Source organism: Pseudorca crassidens, chromosome 18, assembly GCF_039906515.1.
Source record: "Pseudorca crassidens isolate mPseCra1 chromosome 18, mPseCra1.hap1, whole genome shotgun sequence".
Classification (NCBI taxonomy): Eukaryota; Metazoa; Chordata; class Mammalia; order Artiodactyla; family Delphinidae; genus Pseudorca; species Pseudorca crassidens.
Window position 1 is genome coordinate 55,709,316 of NC_090313.1, and position 17,869 is coordinate 55,727,184.

A 17,869-nucleotide genomic window follows, 5' to 3' on the forward strand; every position below is an offset into this window, starting at 1 on the left:
ATGAAGCTATTCTGTCTGCAAATGTGCACACCTGGCACTACTCTAAACAGAAAGATCAATACTAAACATGATCAGGTACCACACACTGCAATGAAATATCAACACCTCTTACAACAGGAAAGCATGACCTTAGTTACCCTCATCGGGAGTTCTGTTAAAATATGCTGTGAGACTGGCTGATAAAGTAATGAATGGTTGCTGATATAAGGGAGAAGAGTGACAACTTGTTCAGGTATCCAGTTCATCTAGGGGCAGTGAACCATAGAATCTATGAGTTTGAAGGACATTAAAAGCTATTTAATCCGGTATTCTAAGTTTGAATCACTTGAGTACCTCCCCAACAAGATTCATCCTGATCTCTTTGAACCCGGACTACAAGAAGGTATACCCTACCTTTCCCCTGGGGAGTCCATTCCACCTTTGAACACAGGAGCTATTGGCCCCGCGATGGAGGCCAACTCTAATTTGTAATGACTTAGAAGCAACTCACAGATGCACAGAAAATGCACAGTGATTTATAATTATTCTGCCAAAGCTAACTATATAATGAGTGTGATTTTGAGGATGGTAGTTCTAAGTAAAGGATTCTATATAGAATAAACTGAAAAAAGAAAAGAATCGTTCTACTCATTTTGAAGAATTTGTGAATGTCATCTATTTTGACTTTTCAAAAATCAAATCCTTATTGTAGGAGAAAAGATATAAGCAAATTTGCTTGCATCATATAAAAAAGATGTTTTTATTTACTTCTGTAATCCATGACAAATGGCATTAATTTAAAGGACACTGTGATTAAAATGATGGGCCTAGTCACCACATAAAAGTTAAATGTATATTTTGCATGATACATGTCTCAAAAGGGTAGGAAATGAAATTTGGAAAACAACTCTGAAGTTTCTTTAGAAACATTATGTTTAAAATCTTGCAGTCCAGTGTTGATTACATTGCTTTCTCATGCAAGAATGTGGAGACTGCATGGTGAGTGAACAAAAGGCTCTGGAACAGACAGATCTGTGTTTGAATCTCCCATCCTGCCATTTATTAGTTGTATAATTTGTTAAGTTACTTAGAGTCTCTTGAGCCTCAGTTTCTTCATCTGTAACACATACACACACACACACTCTTACACCTACTAGATAATAAAATAGGAAGGAATTACTTGCCCAATAGAAAAAACAGAATTGTTGTATAGATTGAGTTAGTATTTGTGAAGTGCTTAGAGCCCTTAGTAAGCATTTGATAAATATCAATATTTTAATTTTTGCTGCCTTAAAAATGTGTTGTCTTCTCTCCCTTGATACGTTTATGTTGATGTCTACCAATGCATAAAGCTTACTTATATTGTGTTGAACTGCCATAGCAATGTCCGGTTAACTTGATTTCTCATTTGTCATTGGTAAGGGTGCCAATGTTACACCCTTAGAGTAGGCATTGCAGAGCGGTGTAAGCTTTGCTGTCCTGGAGGCAAAGGTCCCACGAAATAGCAATTTCAGAATAGACCTTTACTTTAACATTTTAATTTTATTTAAATAAGAAAACAGAATGAAAAATTCCAGGGCCCAGATAGTCTATGGACATTTAAAAAATAAAATATAGAAAATAATACATATGTTAGAATAGAAAGTGAGGCCCCCTTTCCCCTTTCCAGAGCCTCTCCCAAAGGCAACTACTATTAACAGCTACCACTGTGTTTTAAAATTATTTAAAATGCGAACCTATTAGAGAAATTTAATAAAAATATTGGCTAATATGGTCTTAGACCACATAAAGTTACCTTATTTTGCTTGAAAAATGAAGTTAATAAAATTTTAATAAAGGATTTGAAAGCAGAGAGAGAATACAGACATCAAGAGGACACTGGAGGAGTAATTACAAGACTCCATAGGGCTTCTTCACCAGCTATGGGACACTTTAAAAGAGCAGTCACATATAACAGTCATTTTTAGATGTACAGTCTGTCTAGCAACAGCATTTCTATGAGTCTGTAAAGGATAATGACATTGAAACATATGCATAAAGACACAAAGTGTTGATGTTAATGTGTTTATTCCTTACTTTGTGTTGAAATGCCAGAGAAATGCCTGGGATAAAGCACCTTAGATGCTTTATGATCTGTTCATTACGTTAGAATAAATATCTTAAGTCTAAAAACTCAACTAACAAGAGGGAAGGAGACAAAAGTGGGGTAATGGGAGGAATGTCATACATACTCGAATCTAAACCATTATAGATATATTTCTTTTCAACAAAGAAGAGTGAGAATGAAGTGTTTATAAAAGGATCTCCTTTCAGGGACATGTCTCTCCTATTAAGAAGAAAAACTCAGAAAAGAAAAACTAGAAAGAAATATTTCTCAGTTGAAATAACACATAGAATCCTAGGAAAAGATCTAGAAGGATTAAACAATGGTTGTCTCTGGATGGTGGAATTATTAGTGTTTTAATTTTCTTTTTGCTAATTTATTTAAAAAATAAATGGGATATCACTCTTCATTTAGTAAATATGCATCATAGAGAAATCCTACATATAAAAGCCTTTAAATTTCCTCAAATTTTTTATTCTACTTGTCTTACACAAATAAATGTTTGGTAGACTGTAGATACTTTGCCAGTGACAAACAGGCAATAAATGCTTTGGGAAAAAAAAAAGAAACTGGCTTAAGAATAAACTAAGCAGGGCTTCCCTGGTAGCACAGTGGTTAAGAATCCGCCTGCCAATGTAGGGGACATGGGTTTGAGCCCTGGTCCAGGAAGATCCCATATGCTGTGGAGCAACTAAGCCCTTGCACCACAACTACTGCCTGCACTCTAGAGCCCGTGAGCCACAACTACTGAGCCCATGTGCCACAACTACTGAAGCCCGCGCACCTACAGCCCGTGCTCCGCAACAAGAGAAGCCACCGCAATGACAAGCCTGTGCACTGCAGTGAAGAGCAGCTCCCACTCTCTGCAACTAGAAAAAGCCTGCGTGCAGCAACAAAGACCCAACGCAGCCAAAAATAAATAAATAAATACATTTATTAAAAAAAAAAAAGAATCAACTAAGCAGCATTAAAAAAAATCAATAGGGTTGAGGACAAAGAATGTGGATCAAGAAGGATGATCATTTAAATATTTTATAGATTATGTGTGTCTCCTAGGGAAGACAGGGAGAGAAAAATACATGAAGCTAAAATTCAGAGGGTAGAGATAATTTCTCTGTATGTTTGATTTATGTAAATATGACTACAACGTTTGAGAAGGTTCAATAAATTCCTCTTGTGTTCCAAATCAGGAAGGAATGATGGCTAGTATGCTTCTTATATATAGTAGCCAAATAAAGTTTTCTAGAGTTTTTATTTTTCTAAATGAATTACCTTGTGTTTTACTTCATGAACCTCCATTATTTAAAAAAAAATAAAAGGAAAGCTTAATTGGGGATGAAGAGTCTTTAGAATGATTTTTGTTATGCCAAAAGTCTATATTAACCTGCTTTTCGACTTACTTGTCATTGTGAAATATGGCTAAACCCCCCAAATGTGAATCTATCACAACTCTCTGAAGGATAAGCATATGTCTATTACACGTATGACATCTTGGTCAATGATGACTTCCAAGTTGATTATCGAAAATCCTAGGGTCCTTTTAAACCAAAGCTATTTGTAATTTTCAGTATCCAAAGAATAACTCTGATTTAGAAACTGCCTACAATCTGCATATGGATCTGCTTATATCTGTCCTTAGAATTGGAATTAAAATTATGTATATTATAGCTCTGCCCCGATCAGCTTTCTAACCTTAGGCAAGTGATGTAACCTCTCTGTTCCTCAAATTCCTTATCTATAAAATGCAATAATAATATTACATTTATTAAGATAAAATATTGTGTAAGTCTCTTAAAAATGGATGTACCAAAATAAAGGACTTTTTCTTCCTTTAAAACAAATGTTTCCCTAGCATGTTAGAGTTCATAAATTACTCTGAAATACACTTTTATATTTGGAAGTGCTAATGTGCCAGCAGTATGTTTATTCCCAAATAAAAGAAACTTTAAAAAAATAAAAGCTCATTTGAGGGTAAAACAAGCAAACGTTGCTTTGAAATGTAGATCTGTATCTACTATAGCAGATAATCTATATGCCTTTGGTTGGATGTTTGCACTTAATTATACATATATATGTACGTATGTGTATGTGTGTGTGTATCTTTTTCCCCAATAATGACATTTGAAACTCAAAAGCTCAGATTATTTTTTTAAGAGCTCAGAGTTTAAGCTAAATCCTCCTATTTCTGCCTAAATTTCTCCCAGTGTGCCTCCTTCTTTTCATTATGTTTGCCATCTCTCTGGCATATCCTTTCCTGTGTATTCGAAACTTAAAAGGAAACAACAGAAAAACCTCAGGAAGTACTAGCGGAAAAGGGCAAATGCAATGTGGGTGTCTAGGGAGCCAATTCTGATCCCAATACTAAGATGCGGAATCTATTTATTCAACAGATCAGGAAGAAGAGCTGCATTATGGCTCAATCAAGCAAGGTAAGATAACAGCCCAGTATGATGCAGCCTGCAAGTACCAGGTTTAGCAAAGGTTTAGTAAATAAGATAAATCCTGTTCCTCTCATAATATCACAATAGGCCTTTTAAAAAAAAATGTACAGAGACCTATGGGATAGGTAGCATCACTGCACTATTTAGGAGAATAAAAGGGAAAGTGACAGGATCTCTCTTAGGAATTTCACTAAAGAGCACTAATGGGACATCACCAAACAGCCAAAGTATATTCTGATTTCAGCTGAGGAGGAAGGTGCTGTAGAAGACACATGAAAACTTCCCTCTTCTACAACATCTGTCTTACATCTCTTTTTACGTATATGCAGTGGATGGTCAATTACTTCTCCATCCCTCTCTTGTGTGTGAATGTGACCATCTTATTCGGGATTCAATGTAATTTTGCTCCTATCGAATAAAGATTGAATTAGAGAACAAGAAAATTAACAGCAACAATTTTTCATTCAGGGCAACAGGATATTAATAGTAATGAAAACATTTGGTCCTTCTTCCTTGGGGACAGAAATCCAATGTGGATCTTCTTCAGTAACATAGGATCTCCAGAGATGGGCAGGAGCACCCTCAAAGCACTGATTTAGCAAAAGGTCTAGTGAAGTAGAAGGTTTAGCAAAAGGTATGGAAAAGTCAAAGCAAATCATAAGACTGCATGAGGACAACTTTAAATCTTCAGAGGTCTATGTGATTACTATTAACTGTGCTACTGTAGGGGGGAAACAGAAAGTGTTGGTACCACTTCTTTTTAATTTGTTTTTGTTTTTGCAGATGAGAGAAAATTAAGATTATATTAAAATGCAAAGGATGTCAGAATAGGAATGAACCTTATTAACCTTATAAAGATGAAAATATATTCTGGCCTCACTAGGACAGTCTTATTGTACGTCTCTTTTTACAGAGTTATTATTAATAGTGCCCTTTCATTCTAAAAAATGTATTAATTAGGTGAAAAGGTATATGGTTATGCTATCTAGAATAAAATGCTCTCAATTTTACAAACAGGGTAAAATCTGTTTCTTCATGTCTGACCCAGACATACAGGTTGAACATGTGACTAACTGCTGAATTCCCAGGACATTGCTTTGTTCACTTTACCATGCTGCCCTCTCAAAGTACAAGGCTGATAATTCGATAGACATAAAACATATGGAACCTGTGGATTTCACTAAAGGGTAATAAAACATCACTACTTTTGAGCTGCTCAAGTCATTGCAATTTACAGGTGAGGAAAAAACGCTTTGAACGTGCAAATCGTAGTCTAGTACTATCTCCACCCTGAAGGAAAACTCACACATCCCCCACATGGGCTACAAGTCTATTTTTAGCTATACACAGTGGGTGGACAACTAGTTCTTTCCATCCTGGTCTTAGGCATGACCATCTTGTTTCCAGGCTCAATGTACTTTTGCTTCCACTCATAAGTAAGTACTAGAGCTGTAATTAACTTGCCATGGCAACAATGAACAAGCCATGGCAAGAATTTTTCAGTTTAGAACTGGAGACAGTAATGGATAAGTTAAATCATTTTATCTGTCTTCCTTAAAACTTAAATTGCCAACAATTTTCTTTTGATTGATCTTACCAACTAATATGTATTTGAATTTTTATTTCAAGTTGTACAAGAGTACCAAAAAAATTATTTTAAAATCACAAGCCTGGTTTCCATGAAGTTAGAACTCTATATAAATGTGTTCATGGTAATAAAAATCATCTTATTTCCAATTGAAACTAAAGATATAATTTATAAAAAGGAAGTAAAAAACATGAGTACTAATAGAAGTTTGCATATCAAAGACATTTCTTGAACTCTCTAATATAGAAGATAAGCCATACCCATTAAATTACCAAACTAGTTTCAAAATGCCCATAAATACTGGTAATCAATCAGCAAAATAGTATTTCACAGAAAAGTGTATATATTAGCAACTGACACCAAATCACTCTTCTCTAAAAGAAAATTTACTAACTTATTAATAATATAAACCAATTCACTGATAATTTCTAACATAACTCCATCTTGCTCTTTTACCACTAAAGGGAAATATTTGTTTCTCTTTAAGACATCCTTGAAGAAATTGTTAAAGCTTTAACTATTTTTATTGGCATATATTCTAACAAGTTTTATAATAACTTAACAGAATAAATAATGATGATGTAAACACTTAGAATATATATGTATATGTGTGTATATATATACACACATATACATATATAGCTGGATTAATCATTAATTTATATTTAACAAATTTTTCCTAAGAAAGGTAGAGAGTTCCTCCTATATGAGATGACAGTTATATAATAACTTAAAGGTAATTTTTGTCCCTTGGGAATTTATGATAATTGACTTTCTTATAGACAAAAACAGCATTAGATGCATTATCAATAAGTTATGCATATTTAAAACTGTTTTCTAGTGAATTTGCACTGACTTAATTTCCCTACTAATAAATACTGTCAATTATCTTTCTGGTCAACAACATCATATTTGCAAGATTCTTTGTTAAGCACGTAGCCTGTTATTACAAAATAAAAGGCAGGCAACTAGCCCACACGAAACAAAACTCACTTGTTTTCCCTGCCTCTCTCATCTGTCAGGCTGAAATAAGTAACCCCAAAATTTCAAGTTAATATGATTATAAATTTAGAAAACTATCATAACAGAAAAATATATGGTGACATAAATAAGAACATCTTAACTAAATACATATTATCTCTTCATGTAGCTTTCATGTTTGTACAATGAGTTTGCACTAGATTAGGAAAAAATGAGAGTCATAGGAATTCAACAAAAGGACAGAGGCTGTAAAGAAACAAATATTTCCCTTTATTTGATTACATTACATCTACTCATGGGACATTCGAAATAACTGAAGTTCTCAATTTACAGACCTATAAATAATGCTATTTAACCGAATCCAGCCAGCAAATAGCAACATATATCTGAAGCGCTTACTCATGGAAAGTAATTTCCACACCAACTCAGTTTAGTAGCGTATGACAGTAGATTCAGAATAATCAGTATTTGAGAACCAGAACAGTAACACTCAAGAGTACTTTATCAGTATTTGCCTTACTCCTTTGCCAGCTGCACACTGGTAGGTTTTGCTCCAATAGGTATCCCGTATTTGTGTAAAGTGTTAATCAAAATCTCCCGCATGTCGTTGTTGTAGGAATCAAAGTCAAACACATTCCTAACCACACTGGAGAGACCTTCAGCGGGAAATTTCTGTATTCAAAAAAAAAAAAAAAAATTCCCTTATTACCATGTGATAAAATACACGGTCTTATAAAGATTTCCCAAACTGACAGAACAATAAAGATCAAATGAACTTTACCAGACCTTTCTTTACTAGCCTTGTCAGATAACTAATAAATACTGATAGGAGGAATATTTTATAGATAGGAGGAATATTTTTCTCTTTGAAGGTTTGCTCTGATGACTTAATATTTTTCTTTTTAAATAAATATCAGAATTTGAGGGGGAACAGTTCTTTGTCTCAAATGTTAAATCGGTACTCAGATCCTGGTGTTCGGTGACTTCCACCACTTTCTGAAATCTCCTGCTTTTAAAATGAGTACTGGATTGACCAAACTTAAAAATGCTATTTAAATAAAGCAGAGTGTTGAATATCTATACAGAAGTATTTAGAGAAGTTACAAGTCTATGACTAAATGAAAAAAAAAGATAAACAAAAAAAGAAGGGAAGAAGAATGTGAAAAGTACAGAGAATAGAGAAATAGGGAAGAGCAGAGGGAAGAAAACAAGTACTACTAACAGCTAACTTCACACTGGTGGGGTCGTCTGGGTCCTTTATTGCCTCTGTCTTGATTTTCTTTAGGCGCTGCGATCTGAGCTGGACTTATCATGGTTTTACAGGCAGAACAAAGCTTTCTATTTTCCTTTCTATGTTTTCCTTGGAGGATGGGGATGGAGCAGAGGTCAAGAGTCATTAGCTTGTGACTGTTAGCTTGGAAACCATTATTTGCTATAAAGGTAGAAGCTACATGGGCTTTTTGTCTTCTTTACCGAGGTGGGCTATGCATCACAAATGGCTATAAGGAGTTCCATTCTCCTGCCCACTTACTCCATCTTATAAAATTTTCTCACAGTATTTACAGGTATGTAATCAATACTGTTAGTTCCCAGTCTGTTTCTTATCTCCAAGTCTTTTTTTTCAAAATGAAAATATTTTTCACTCAGATACCATATGCTTGTTGTATAAAGTCAAACAGTAGTAAAGTTTCCCCGCTGTCTCACTCTCCTGTCTTCCCACGCCCGCCCCGCCACAACCCCCGCAAAAAACCTCCACCAAAGTTCCTAGCTCCTTGGTAATGGCCGTGGCACAGAACCTTGCCAAAGTCAATTCAAAGGTTAAACAGAAAATGTTCATTTAGATTACAGACATTTCATATTATATCACTTGAATCAGAATTATAGAGAAATGGAAAGACTTTGTATAAATTAGGCAGTCTAAAAAAACAAGATTGACGGCTTCTTTTAAACTTTTAGCGTAGGCGTGTGCCATACCTGTAAATGCTTGACTATGTTGACAACTTCTCTGGTAGAATAAGGATAGTTAATAATGCCCTGGTCAGCTAAACTCCTCAGCTCTCCAAAGGCAGCCACGAGCTTCTGAAGGATGGGCTCGGGCACATTGGGGCCATACTGCCTGAGCATCTTGAGCTCCGAGTGGGGTTTGGGATTATCAACTGCATGGCAGCTAAAAATATCACCTACGAGAGAAAAAAGATTCACATTCAGCGTGCAACTAATCCATTAAAATGCCATAGGAAATATAGAATGGTCGTTAAAAGAGCCATGGGTTGCTCACCAAAGCACTTCTATTTTTAAGTGTGTAAAACTGCACAGAAAGCCTGTCCAAAAATAGGTATAGAGAAAAAGGCAAATAACTAAAGCAAAAGAAAATGACACTGACTGATGTGTGGTTTATTCTACATAGATTTACTTTTGTTAAAAATTGTATAATACTTGAACACAATTTCACTGGGAGATATTCAAATACAAGGAGCAAAAAAGAAGTCCTCTCGTGTCTCTGCTAATCTCACTCCTTCCCCCATAGGCACCCAGTGTTAATAGTTCAGTGTCTTCATTTTTCCATACATATTAGTATTTTTTAAAATGCATACATACAGACATATATAGTTTTGATAATTTATTCTTTTTCCATTAATTGGAAAATACTCCTCATATGGTTCTGAGACTGCATTTTTAACTTTAACACATGATGAATATCTTCAGAAATTATATACATATACGCATGCCTCTTCATGTATACTAAAAAAGGGGGAATTAGTATCATCACTCTCTAAACAATTTACATCTTGTGCAGATTGCTAGAATATACTTTAGAAGTGGGTTTTGGAAAAGTAAACCTGCAGAGACAATGTCTAAATTAAAATCAAGAAAAAGGAATGTAGAAACACAAAATATTTCATCCATAATTTAGAAAACTGAGAACATACTAGAAAATATAATCTATGCTCTAGAGAAATGAATTTCTCATATAAATGTTCACATAATTGTGATTCATACGCCAAAGGACAAGGGGCCAAAGGAAGCTAAAGTAAATAGATTTGCATTATTCGGTATGTTCATTTTAGAAAGAAAGGATATTTAGAACTTACTTTGACTCAGAAACCACTCAAATCATTATTTTATTGTTATCATATATTCATGAAAGCAACTGAATAAAATGCAACCATGACAACTTCATGCTTCTATCTCATAAGCTAAACCCATTCAAATACAAATGTGAAGAACAGCTTTTGTCTTTTTTGCTGAAAATCAAATGTAACACTAATATAAAACTATATTTGAACCCTTATTCATTCATTCATCAAATAAGTGTTAAATGCCTTCCATGTGCCAAGTAATACTCTACGTACTTTATATAACTCAGAGATCAAAAACACAAAAAGCCCTGTCCTCATGCAGCCTATATTCTGGCATGGGGAGACAATAAACAATAATTACAAATGTTAGAAACTGTATGCTTCAAGGAAAAAAGGAAAAGCACACTATAGGACATCAGAAATGGTGATGGTGGGGGAAGTCAGTCAGGTAGGCCTCACTGAGAAGGTGACAATTGGGCAAATGCAGATATATGAGGGAACAGCATGGCAGGTAAAGCTAACGCAAAGGCCCTAGGCGAGCACAGCTGGCCTGTTCAGGAGGCAGGAGAGCAGAGCGGCTGGAAGAGGGTGAGTGCTGAGGAGAGCAGCACAGAGCAGAGCAGGAAGCAAGGTCAGCAAGGTAAGAGGATGTAAGAGACGAGTGTGCCTCTGGAGAAGTTCTACGCGTGTTGAGCATATTCATGTAACATATCCCCCTTGCCTGTTAGTCTCTATTAATTCAAATGGTCGACTACTACACACGCCGTTCTTATTGTTTCACTTAATATATTTCCAGGATTTTGTTTGGTATCAGCATGAGCAAAGTTATCCCATTTGTTTGTAACAGCTGCACAGTAATCTACTGTGTGGATATAACAGAATTTCTTCATTCAGTCCCATTTGGATAGACATGTGGGTTGTTTTCTTCTTTTTCCTTTTTTATGCTACTATAAACAATGCTATATTGCCTATCCTTGTACTTTAATCATTGCACGGGGAATATCCCTAGTTAAATTCCTTATGTGGAATTGCTAGATCAAAAAGTGCCATGGACATACGTACACTACCAAATGTAAAACAGATAGCTAGTGGGAAGCAGCCGCATAGCACAGGGAGATCGGCTCGTAGCTTTGTGTCCACCTAGAGGGGTGGGATAGGGAGGGTGGGAGGGAGATGCAAGAGGGAGGAGATATGGGGATATATGTATATGTATAGATGATTCACTTTGTTATACAGCAGAAACTAACACACCATTGTAAAGCAATTATACTGCAACAAAGATGTTTAAAAAAAGAAAAATCCTACTAGGAGACTGAGCTCGCTTCACGTTGAGTATGGAATGCCCAGTATCCAGAATTACCTACTTGCCACAGAGAAACGAAGCTATTCTTAAAGGCTCCTGATGCTTCAGTTTATCCCAGGGCCTCTCCAATCAATGAGAATCAGTCTCCCCAGAGCTGGCCTCAAACCTTTTCATAGGGGGATATGATGAAAACCAAACACTAAAAACCGTTCCTTATTTTGTGTTTTACTCTAAGAGGCCCTAAATAACAAAGTATAGTTTAGTTGTGTAAGAAAACACATAGATATGAAGCCATTCTAATACTTATCTGAGTGACCCTAAAAAAAGAATCTCTCTGTCATGGACATATACACACTAACAAACGTAGTAAGGTAGATAGCTAGTGGGAAGCAGCCGCATGGCACAGGGATATTGGCTCTGGCTCGGTGCTTTGTGACAGCCTGGAGGGGTGGAATAGGGAGGGTGGGAGGGAGGGAGACGCAAGAGGGAAGACATATGGGAACATATGTATATGTATAACTGATTCACTTTGTTATAAAGCAGAAACTAACACACCATTGTAAAGCAATTATACCCCAATAAAGACGTTAAAAAAAAAAATCTCTCTGAATATGATACTCTCTTTCTCTAAAATGGGGATAACACATACTCTCACAAGGTGGCTGTGATGATGACAGCACATGATAGCATTCAGTGATAGCCATTACAGTATTGTTACTAAGACAATATTTTTACTGTTATTGCTATTGTTTTTATTATTATTATCAAGATTCTTTGTACCTAAGGTGCCGAAGAAATCATTGCCTAGGAAAGGAAATCCAGGTCTGTTGGCCAGAACGATCATCCTAAAGTCAGGATGGATCACAACAACATTTTCTCTTCCATTGACTAATGCAGAATCTGAAAAACATAATTTCTATTTATTCTTTATAGATATTTAATAATTCTTAAGAGTATCAAGTTACAGCCTTTAAAATCACATAAGTAGTCATACTGTTCAATGGTAAAACAACTCTAAGAAATCTGGCTGTAACAATTTGGCTGCAGAAAACAAAAACATTTTTGAGAAAGTTTGCTTAGCAACAGAATACTGATAATGTGTATACTAAACTATACGGGAACTTGCATTTTTATGTAAATTAAATGCACGTCTAAAAAGCAAACTTGTCTAAATGTTGTCTTATGGTACTTAAAACTTGGCTTGAGATGCTATTATTCCTTTAAAAAAAAGAATCTATTCCAATAGATAATCCAAAGAATACGCAAAGGATAATCCAAACATCCTTTAGTTGTTATCCAATCAGCAGCTGCATCACTTTGCATAAAGCCTTCCTTCTGTAGCTAAGGAGGAATTCCTGTTTAGATTACGCACCCTGAAACTTAACCACATAGAATAAAGGTCTTGACCACCTAGTCAATTCATTAGAGCAAAGGTGATTAATTTCCATTCAAGGGATTCTACCATAGTTCTTAAAATACATAATTTCAAGTTGACTGGAACTTTCTTCGTGCAAACGTTTAAGGTATTAAAGGAAGTGAATATTATAAACTACTTGCTGATGTACATTTCAGATAGAACTGCTGGGCCAAACAATAATTTAAGATAGTAAAAACTTTATTATGGTTATTTTAAGAAGAAATACCTGTCATCTGGGTTTATTTAAATCTTAGCCTTAGGCTGTCCATCTTTAAGAAATGATAGTTGTGAAACACCTGGAGTTTTACCTGAGATGAGTCTGTGAGAACTTATACTTGTATTTTTTTATGATACCAAAAAGTAACCTTCCAACGTGCCATATATTCACATGCTAATACCACCATTAGTTTTAACGTTTGATCTCCACTAATTTCAGTAGTGGTAAATACAAGGGTATGCGGTCACACACAAAATTTACTTAATTAGTTAACTAAAATAAAAATAGCAATAAAACATGAAAATTTTAAAAGGCAAAGAAAATGAGAAACATAGCCGTAGAAGTGATGCTTTATGAAACCATGTTCGAAAGAGCTTCAGTTGCTCGTGTTTAAAATGTCATCTACAATCAAACTTGAATTTAAGAATTATGATGACTCCTTTGCTTGTAGACTATCCTTCAAAAATATATTAAAAAAATGTAAAGGGTTACCAGGACATAGTCACTGTTTAACTATAAGTTTGTTTCAGCGATTCTTTCTTGCTTTCCATTTCACTGTCCTCGTAATGCCTCTAAAAAGGGCAGGAAGCATTCTAATCTTAAGAGTCTGAATGATCTTTCTAAAAGATAGTAATCAGGCTGTTTAAGTCAAATTCTCATTTTTTCCCATAAATTCATTGTGACACTGAAATGTTAGAATACTTTTATTAGTGCTGAGTTTCCTAGGCTTAGAAACAGCAGTCTTGCAATGACAGTGCCCAAGAAGAAGTCTCTGTGGTGATGCACTTGTACATTTTTATGGAGTCTTCTGTTTATACTCTCTTTGAATATTGAAGATTTCAGTTATTAGTCTCAACTTGTTTGGTTCCTTACTATTGACTGTATATTTTTAATGGCTAGTTATAGATCTTCAAGTCTTTTCATGACACAAAAATTTTGTATTAGAAACCAGAAAATGTTCTCACATTGCATTAGACAATTTTTCCTTGTAGCTTAAACAGACTTATGAGATTTATCTATGTACATCTCCCCTAACAACAACAACAAAAATAAAATAAAAGGAGGAAGATACTCCAAAACAGAGAATAACTAACTTCTTCCTGAAGCTGGTATGTGTGTGTAATATATGTATACACACCGATACATTCATACATATATATGATAGATATAAAATGCCCAGCAATTTTTTTCTAATTATACTGAGCTAATAACATTAATTTTAATATTATGAGTAACAGAAATGTGATAGAGCTTTAAAAATTCCAGATAACAATGAAAGAAAATAAATTGCACACAAATAATTGAGATGAGTATACAAAGGATTATATGTTTGTATTCTCAGAGTAGAAAAACTATGAAGCCGATTTGTCCTAAAACTACGATTGAAATGCTCAAAGATGCTCTCTGGCTATACGAAAGTGAAACTGACAAAGCTAGATTCAGACATATTGAATTTTACAAATAACTGTCAATACAGACAACTTGACTTACATTAACTTGTGCTTGTTTGCAGATAAATAACCAGCCAAGTGTGTGATTTGATACCAGAGATGTAAAAATTGCATATACTGAAAGAAAAGTTGCTTTTTTATACTCACTTGCAACAATGCGCCTTCCATCTGCTAGAATCATTTCTCCATTTTCTACTAGAGTTTTTAAAATACAGGTGACATTTGTTGGGGCTTTGTCTGCTTCATCTACTACCAGAACATGACCCAATTTTACTGCTTTAACCTTTGAAGACAGAACATTTACCATAAACAAAAAAATGAAAGCAAACGTTTTAAAAATGTCATCACTCATTGATTTGGATTTATAATAGGTGGTTTTATGTAAGTTATAAATACACTATCACAAAACTGTCTGTAGCAGAGCCGGAAACAAAATTTATGGATCGCTACCAAAAGCTTCTCATAGTTACTAAACGGCTAACTCTGCAGTAAGCACTTTACTTTCCTTCAGCTTCATAATTATCCCTATGCTGGCGGAATTCACAACATTTCACACCCCAGGGTAGGGGAGTATTAAAACAAGTATAACGAATAGGGAAATTAAAGTGCCATGGGGGTTAAGAGGAGTGAGACATCACAATCAATACTGGATATCAGAACGTTGCACTTGTGATGGCTCTAAAAGAGTGTATGATTTTAAGAGATGAGATCAGTATGTATGGTGAGGAGATGGGTAGTCAAGACAAAGAAAATCAATGGCCAAACTCAAGAAATCCTGCAGCCCACTGAGGGAAGAGTGAATATGAATATCTATCTTGGCTGAAGCAGACGTTAAATGTAAGAAAAGAGAGAATAGGATCTGAAAGGGTAGATTGGGTCTCTACTACTAAAAAGTTGCCTGCCAGACCAAAAAATATGTGCTTGATCTCACTAAATAATAGGATGTAATTAAAGATTTATGAGTTCAGACATGATAACAATGGAGTTTGGAGCTACACGTTAGTACATTTAATCCTGTAGAAATATGCGGAATAGACTAAAAGGGGAGTACCATAACAATTTGGTAAAACAGTGGTGTGAGGACCTGATTTTAGGGAAGGAGGCATGGGAGAAAAATGGAAATAAAAAGCATCATATTGATCTGAAGAGTTTTCCAGAGGGATAATCTATAGCCTTGGCTACTGATCAGATGGGAAGAAGTGAAAGGAAAAATAAGAAAGAGTTCCAGGTCTTAGATGACTAAGTGGTGACATTATTAGAAGAAAGGTAAAAGTTCGGAAAAATCCTTAAAAACATTTTTAGAGAGTGGATAGGAGGGAGTTTCCCGGTGGCCTCGGGATTAGGACCTGGTACTTTCATTGCCATGGCCCGGGTTAAACCCCTGGTCACGGAACTGAGATCCTGCAAGCTGAGCGGCATGGCCAAAAATGAAAAAAAAAATAAAGAGTGCATAGGAGGTGACAGTCAAGGAATTTCAATGTAAACCCAAAGATCATTATTTTACATAGTAAGAAATATAAAATGGACCATATCATAAACTTTTATCATTACATAATTTTGGCAAATAATTTTAAGGAAATATAGATCAAGACACAGATGATTCTCTCTACCACAAATATTTTATTACATATTCTAATAAATGAATAAGGATTTTTCCTTTTAATTTTAGCGTAAAAATAAGCTGAATTTAAAAAAAGAGAGAAAACGTGTAGCTTCTACTCCTAACTCCAGCCTTCACATCTTTGTTCACAGAAAAGTCGGTTCTAATCTGGCTGAATTCAGGCAGGAGGTCCTAAAGACTCCCATCGCTGGGGTCTGGACCACAGAGGTTCTCATGGTGGCTTATTTGTGCCATTGCTGCCGAGGAGTTATCTACACAGAGAGGTGTGCCTGGCAGGCCAGATTTCTTTGCATCTTATGTGAGACGCTGAGGAACGATCTTCTCAGCTGCGTAAAACATTGGGTGAATATTTTATTAATTAAAATCATTTTTTAAAACATTCTAGAAGCATTATCTAATTTCGAAGTCTGTACATCTGAAAACAGCAAACTTCTTTCTTTTTTCAAAATTCTGGAATAGAAAAGTAATCATTAGAGGATATCAAAATCTCTCACTCTGGAGAGAGAAGAACAGAATAAGAAAACATGTTATTTTCCCAGTAATTTGCATTCAAATATCCATTCTCCTAATGACATATGAATGAGTGTTTTCCAGTTAAGACTGAAACATATTGGAACCAATGGGAGATTTCTCACCCTCAAAGGCTGAAATATAATTATCATTCAAAAAAATACATTTGAGAATATTCATATAATTGTATTACTAACCAAAGGTGAGTCTTCATACACAATAAGTCCATCTTTAACAGAAGGCTGAAGAGTAAGGGTCTGGACCGTGGTGTCCCTAAAGTTAAACCAACACATTTTATAGTAAGTAAGGAAATAAACTGACATTTGATCACGAATAAAATATAACACAAGAGCATTTCTTTTTTCACCCCCATCCAGCTTTCCCTAAGATGAATAAAAAAGCAAATGAAATTCCAGTCAGCAATAGTATTTTGTTGATGTCAATATAAATTACAACGGTTTGGGAATTAATCCAAGTTTACAGATTATCCAGGTTTTTTACTTCTCTTTTTTCTTCCAGTAATTTCCCTTGTGACCATTTCACTCCTCATATAACTCCCTGAAGGTGAAAAGGAGAAATTTTAAAAAATATATTTGTATTTTATATACAATATTTAGATTCGTTAAAAATAATTTTGATGGTGAGTTTGGTGATGACTGGCATGCTGGCGTGGCCAATTATAGCAGGTCTGTGAATTACACTTTCTGGTCCAATCTGCCATCACTAGGTGCAAAAGCAAGACTGTCTCACCTCACTCCAGGAACCATGGGATTCTGAACATTTCTGCTAGGATTAGGGCAATCCATTTTACTTTCTTAATTCTACCTACTACTATTTACCTGCCTCTCCTTTAGATCAGGATTTTCAAAAGTACTAATAGTGAGTTATCTTGATGTTATGCACCTCCACACATGATGAGATATGAAGTTCACATCACCTATGAATATTCTTGCCAAAAATGTGTGTATATAGGCTGTTGGTTATAGGTAGGTGCAGACATTTTTTAAGGAGATCGATTTCATATCTTCACCTTCTGCATATACTCTATCTAAAAAATAAAAAATCCTACGGCCATCCTGATCATGTCGTACAGAGAATTAAATTACTTCCAAAATGTGAGTAGCATCTTTCTTTACAAGAGTTCAAACTTATCTTTTCAAACTACGCTACCACTTAT

The 17,869-nt window shown here is 35.1% G+C and overlaps 1 protein-coding gene across 7 annotated transcripts in view; it reads right to left on the reverse strand.

Annotated features, from left to right (window-relative positions):
- Nucleotides 1–17,869, reverse strand: part of VWA8 (von Willebrand factor A domain containing 8) — a 369,572-nt gene that overhangs the window by 146,023 nt on the left and 205,680 nt on the right. For all 7 annotated transcript variants that reach the window (XM_067713438.1, XM_067713439.1, XM_067713440.1 and 4 more), the window contains exons 22-26: nt 16,890–16,965; nt 14,709–14,844; nt 12,257–12,376; nt 9,068–9,273; nt 7,614–7,765 (exon numbers count right to left, since the gene is read on the reverse strand). In XM_067713438.1, the coding sequence (XP_067569539.1) occupies nt 7,614–7,765; nt 9,068–9,273; nt 12,257–12,376; nt 14,709–14,844; nt 16,890–16,965 (690 nt within the window). The remainder of the gene's footprint in view (nt 1–7,613; nt 7,766–9,067; nt 9,274–12,256; nt 12,377–14,708; nt 14,845–16,889; nt 16,966–17,869) is intronic.